This window comes from Lacerta agilis, chromosome Z (genome assembly GCF_009819535.1).
Source record: "Lacerta agilis isolate rLacAgi1 chromosome Z, rLacAgi1.pri, whole genome shotgun sequence".
Lineage (NCBI taxonomy): Eukaryota > Metazoa > Chordata > Lepidosauria > Squamata > Lacertidae > Lacerta > Lacerta agilis.
This window is the reverse complement of record NC_046331.1, coordinates 36,048,996-36,054,995: the sequence shown is the minus strand read 5'-3', so window position 1 is coordinate 36,054,995 and position 6,000 is coordinate 36,048,996. Positions and strand designations below refer to the sequence as shown.

The 6,000-nt window shown below is 37.8% G+C and overlaps 1 protein-coding gene across 3 annotated transcripts in view; it reads right to left on the bottom strand.

Annotated features, from left to right (window-relative positions):
- Positions 1 to 446: 446 nt before the first annotated feature.
- The window catches only part of THOC2 (THO complex 2), a 56,231-nt gene continuing 50,677 nt past the window's right edge, over positions 447 to 6,000 (bottom strand). Inside the window, exons 34-39 of one of the 3 annotated variants that reach the window (XM_033137937.1) lie at positions 4,325 to 4,462; positions 4,001 to 4,070; positions 3,760 to 3,929; positions 3,355 to 3,431; positions 3,219 to 3,266; positions 447 to 1,276 (exon numbers count right to left, since the gene is read on the bottom strand). In XM_033137937.1, the coding sequence (XP_032993828.1) occupies positions 3,239 to 3,266; positions 3,355 to 3,431; positions 3,760 to 3,929; positions 4,001 to 4,070; positions 4,325 to 4,462 (483 nt within the window). In that variant the 3' untranslated portion in view covers positions 447 to 1,276; positions 3,219 to 3,238. Of the gene's footprint in view, positions 1,277 to 3,218; positions 3,267 to 3,354; positions 3,432 to 3,759; positions 3,930 to 4,000; positions 4,071 to 4,324; positions 4,463 to 6,000 lie in introns of those variants that run through there. The other 2 variants (XM_033137938.1, XR_004425834.1) reach the window with 2 other exon arrangements.

The window sequence follows — 6,000 nt, the reverse complement described above, 5'->3', positions numbered from 1 at the left end:
CATAGATATTAAAAGTCATGCTAACTAATTGGTGCTTCTATCTGCTCCTTTCCACATCAGGTAAAAGCTTGTTTCTTTTATCAAAAGGAGAGGCAGAATTTATGTAAACCATGAGCATAACAGAACTCCAGCAAGGTACTCTGCTATACAGCTGCAAATATGATGTTTTAAGTGCATTATATAAATGTGACACTAGATGGTGATGGTGAGCTTATGGCAAATTCGATATATTTCCCAAAACCCTTAAAAAGCAAACAAACTTTTGCACAGCGTTTTTTGTGGCCCTGTTTTTCATTGCTTTAGGTCTAGTCCTAGCTGCAACACTGCTTGGGATGCAATATTCCTTAAAGCTTATATTGGGTGTCAAAGTGGACTGAAGAGGACAAAAGTATACGACAGTTAGAATTACAGTACAGAATCACCTGAATAAGCAACACACACAATGATTTACGACCCATTGAGAAAACTATTGTTTATTTAGAAAAAAAGGTTACACTGGTAGAATTTCAGATAAAAAAATTGTTTTACTTTTCTTAGAAATGTCATTGTGAAACTTCTTTTTTGACTAAAGTCCAGCGATACAAAGCTCCTGTAGCTGTAATATGAAAACCTAATTTTTAAATTTCTGTTTGGAATGAAGTACTTCCCAATTTCTAGAAACATTATGACAAACATATAAGGTGTAGTGAGGAACAGTAAGTGAGGGTTTCTTTTTTTTTTCCTTTTTTTAACTGGTGAAATGCTGTGCACATAATATACAAATAATTCTTAAGCACCGCACAAAAACAATGCTCCCACTTGGTTTTAGTTATTGATATTAGAAACAATAAATAAAAACTGGATTTTAAATGAGGTAAATTCCAAAGGTTCAACAACTGTTTATTTGTTGGGTTTTCAAACACAGCAAATGTTTCAATTCATCTGAAAAGGATTACTGAAATCAGGCAGTATTTGGGTAACCTAATGTGGAACTCTGTACACGTATAAACCTCATTTGCACGATGGCAACAATTTGCAGCACATTGTGCTAAAATATGGAACATGTAACACTTTCAGCCAGGTACTGAAAATAAATGTTTAAGAAGCTAACCAACAAAAATACAGTAATGTACAACTTAACAATCAAATCTTCAGCAATGGGAGGGAAATAAAGCAGAGAACTGAATAATTTAAGGAGATGCAGATGGGTCCTCTTCATTCACAATCTTCTGTGCAATCTATATTCCGGAAAATACATATATGGTCACACCTCAGTATCTTCTCATTTCAAGCTTGCCTAAAAAAGAGAGAGAACATCAGGACAATTAAATCTATTTCATAAAGGGTCAGGAGCTGAAACTGACAGAACTAAAATTGCAAACAAGCAGAATGGCCCGAAGTTGCTCTCACAGTGGCATGCAGCCCAAAATGGATTAGCATGACTCATGACAAGATCCTATACTTCCCATAGATGAACAGGAGAGAATTCCTACTAAGCCCTCTTTGAAGAGATGCAATACTGCACAAAACTAAACACCAATATTCCCCATTGTGCAGTTATCAGCCCAAGAGCAAAAGTAGAAAGGAGTCTGTGGTAACTGAGGAGGGAATTACTTGATACAAACGGAATCTAATCTAATCTGAGAGCAATGCCATCCATAACAAAAACCCTCCTGAATTCCTAAATTAGATAGATGGATTAAGAATAAACAAAGGGAGATAGCTCCCTTCACCTCGTAAATGCCCGAAGTAAGCATTGTTTTGACACTTACAGCACTTAGCAGCAACTCTGGTAGCTGAAGAAGCATGTTAAAAGCTTGACATCTGAACATGTTGACTTTTAATCAGAACTGGTCAAACTTTTACCATTATTATTTCAAGTATTAGGGTACAATACATAATTTTGACTGAAATGCAAATTTATGATATATAGTCATCTCAACATTTATCAAAGTCTCAATTACATTTCTTTAACTAAATCCTGTCCCCACAAATACGTATGTGGCAATACAAGGCCATCCCATCTGTGGGGTAAGGTGAGACAATAACCTCAGGCAGCAAGATCCACAGTGGCAGCTACAGCTGTGGAGTGCTCCTGAAGACCAGATCTGTTGCCTCCTCAGCATCCTCTTGGCAAATAGGAGGCACTGCTGATTTCCTCCCACCCCAGGGAGGAAATGGTGGGGGTTGCCCTCTGGGGTCACCTGTCCAGCATGTTTCATATTAGGCCCCTTTCTTCCAAACAACAGCCTTTGATTCATACTTCAGCCAACAGATAAGGTTGCTTTGATCCCCCTCCCCTGTTCCGTGATGTAGATCTTTATTCCCTGCTTATTCCTGATGCAGATCTTCACTCCCCCATTGTTCCCTGGTGGGGGTGGGGTACCATTTTGTGGTTCGCCCCAGGTGCCAAAATGAATTGGGCTGGCCCTGCCACAGTATGGTCATTTCTATTGAAGGGATTGCAGGTTAACTTGGCTACCTTGGTGGAATTTTTCTATTAAATGAGCAACTTGAGAGTTCTTTTTGAAAAATGACTTATGTTAATGAACCTAAAGCTAGAGTGACAAAACTTCACTCTGCACAGCAATTTTTGATGGTATAGAAAGCTTTCATTTAAAACAGGAGTGACAGGAAGAATCCATGGGTTCCTTTATGATTTTAGTCTTGACAGTTGAATAATAAAGGGAGTTCTAGAAAAGCTCGGAAGCTACAACAAATTAGCTGATGAAACTCTATAGATCAACCTCTGAGACTACTATTTGGGATTTAGCACTATTATTTTACACATTACTCCAAAGTATGTGGTTTGACATTAAATTTTATGCCTTTTTTGCAGTCGTTCTCTATGAAGGAACAGAGAGAGAACGTTTACTTTTTTTAACTGCTGAGTTTTTCAGTTGGCATTAACTTAGCTATCAGCAACTATGTCTGCCACAGATCCACAACCCCGTGTTTAACAACTCGCCTAGAAGATTTAAGCAGTCAGAAATTTCATGCAGGTGGGTAAGCAGGCTGGAAGAGAAGGAGCTGACTGCTCCATGCCTCCTCTGCCAGTCCACCTTATTTTTGTGCTAGCTGCAGAGAAAGGAAAGTCTGTTCCTCCACAAGAAGAGAGAAATGTAGCAGACTGGCAAAGGAGGGAACAGATCACTCTGTACCTCTTCCATCAATCCACTTGGCAAGGCAGACTCTTTCCCATCTCCAGTAAGGAGAGAAGATCAAGAAGTTATTCTCACCTTGGTCAGAACATTGTTCATTATCTGTGTTTGTCTGAAGATTTATGAGTAAATCAAAAGATTAAGGGAAATTTAGTTGTTTTGATTTTTTAGAAATCCAACATACACCAAGACTAATAGCACAGTGAAAGGATATTGTTTCTTTTCTTCTTTTCCTCCAGTACTGTCCCGTTTCTCTTTTTTCTCTGTTTTCTCCTTATCATGTCTGGATTCCTACACAAAACAAGTTTAAAACAATAGGAAAAAATAACTTATACATCCACATTTGATTCTTCTTTCACAGGTGTGGGAAAGGCCAGGATAGTGAAAGGGAAAAAAAGAGAAAGGTATCTTCTTGAACAAAATATCTTTGTTGTATTCTACTTCATACATTAAAATGAAAGCTTGCATTCACACACATTAAAAAGCTACTAATCTCAACTCTATATTCAATGCAATTATTACTATTATGAAGGACAAGCTTCATATGCTACCTAAAATCCACTGAACAAGACAATGATTTTGCTAAAAACAACTGGGGGGGGGGGAGAGTCTGACTTGCCTTTTTGCTACCAGAGCTTTTCTCCATCTTTTCAACTTTTATTGAGTCTCCTTTCTCTTTGCCTGAAGATTTTGATTTGTTTTTGTCCTTTTCCTTCTCATTGGAGTGAGGAGAATCAGAGGGACTTTCACTCTTATTATGTTTGGAAGAACCAGCTGGAAAGACAAAAGCTACATAAATAGAGCCGCTCATAGCATCACCTAGGCATTGTCAAAAAAAGAAAAAGCAGGAGAGAACATACTTGTTCCATTTTCCTCTTTGCGACGTTTGGTTGAATCCTGAGGCACTTCCCGATCACTATTTGAATGATCCTAGTCAGATACAACATTAATAAATTTAACACACATAGATCTCCAAAACAGTAGTTAAAATACTATGCTTAAAGAGAGCTGATTTGTTAAAAGCTGCTTCTTCCTTTGAAGTGCCTCCTTGCACCACAAATTGTAGTGATTAGCTCCCTACTTTGTCTTAGTGAAATCAAGAAGCAGCCATTAAAAACTTTGCAGAAACATGTCGTCGTATTTTAAGAACCACAGTTTAAAATTGTTATGTATAAGTCACAAACCCTTTTTCGATCTTTCCTTTCCTTTTCCTCTTTCTTCTCTCTCTCTCTGGATCTTTCCCTTGACTTGTCCAAATCTTTCTTGTCCACTTCTCTCTCTTTACTCTTGGACAGTGTTGGAGTTGAGTGGTTAATGTAGTGCTGTTAAATTAAGGCAACATTAGCAAGGATTAAAGCTCAAGATGGTGCACTAAAATAATTCTCTTTTGCAGAAATCCAGAAATATTTATTTTTCATCTCTGGCAGTCTCTCTGCTTTTCCTTATGTGCCGCTCTGAAAAATTCCTTGAGTATCTCGAATTCAAAGTAAAGTTGGAAAAAATATTTTCACAATTTTATATTTTTACTCAGCATTGTGACTTACTACATACTGGAATCCTGAAATTTCATTAACAGAAGGACAACAGACAAAAGTGGTGTTCAAGCATGCTTGCATTGTAGAACTCCAAACTTAATTGTGAATCCAGTCTATTTAAATAATGAGAAACATTAATGATGTAGACTACACTTGCTTCCTAAAAGATTTGTTATCAAGCTCATTTCTAAAAGGTATATAAAAGTGTATGCTACCGTTTGCCTTTATTGTTGGTGATTATATTAAATAACTAAGCTTCGGTGGCAAGAAAGAAGACAGCACATGGAAATGTTGCAGGAATATAATTTTTCATTCAAGTTCGGGAGTGGGTTAGCACAGAACTCATAAAATTACTTACAATAATATTGCATAGTGGCTAGTTCCCTATTTTTAAAAAAATAACTGCACAAAGTACTTAGTAGAAAAATAGAGCAAGCCTTGTTCCAAACTAGGTACGATGTAGAAGATCTGTAGCTAGGATATATCAAAATTTTCAAAAATAAAATAAAAGCAGCCACACAACAGGGGCAGGTCAATCTGATCACATATTTAAACACATATTTAAATATGCTCAGTTTTTCCTCTGTTTAAACTGACTGGCCTGGCATTTTCCCAGCTTATATTCCCCACATACCTATATGGTTTTTTCCCTGCAGGGCAAATCGTAAAAAATACATGAAGAGAGTTATCAGATTTTCCATACCTGGCACCAGTCAGTCAGTCTCTCTCTCTCTCTCTCTCACACACACACACACACACACACCCTTCATGGCTGCTTTTAAACAAAAAAGAAATTGTGTGATCTTGTTCAAGGGTCTTCCATATCAACCAAGTTTAGTCTTCACATTCTGCATTTTCCCAACTTTTGGTTTTTCTTGAAATAGCATTCCCCATGGGAGCCATTCAAGAACAGAAATCTTTACCCAGGCCCGCTATTTCTAACCATATGCAATTATTCCCCAGGAGAACCTATTATTTCTGGCTTTTCTGAAGTATGGGGAAAAAAACCAAATAAAAGATACTGGGGGCAGAGGGTTGCAGGTTTAATCTCGGATATATCCATAAGCAGATAAGTAAGTCTCCTCCCTCACCTGTCGAAGCTACTTTGCCCCTTCCTAATGAAACCATAAATGTTGCATCCATTATCATCTCATGCTGACTGCCACACCTAAATCAGTGTACTCCCCATTCTTTCAAGAACCTAAGAGCAGCCCTGCTAGATCAGGTTGATGTATCCTGGTTTCCCTAGAGGCCAGTCAGATGCTGCTCAGAAACCTGCAATCAGGACCAAGAGCAACAGACTTTTGCTATTGTTCCCTAGCAAC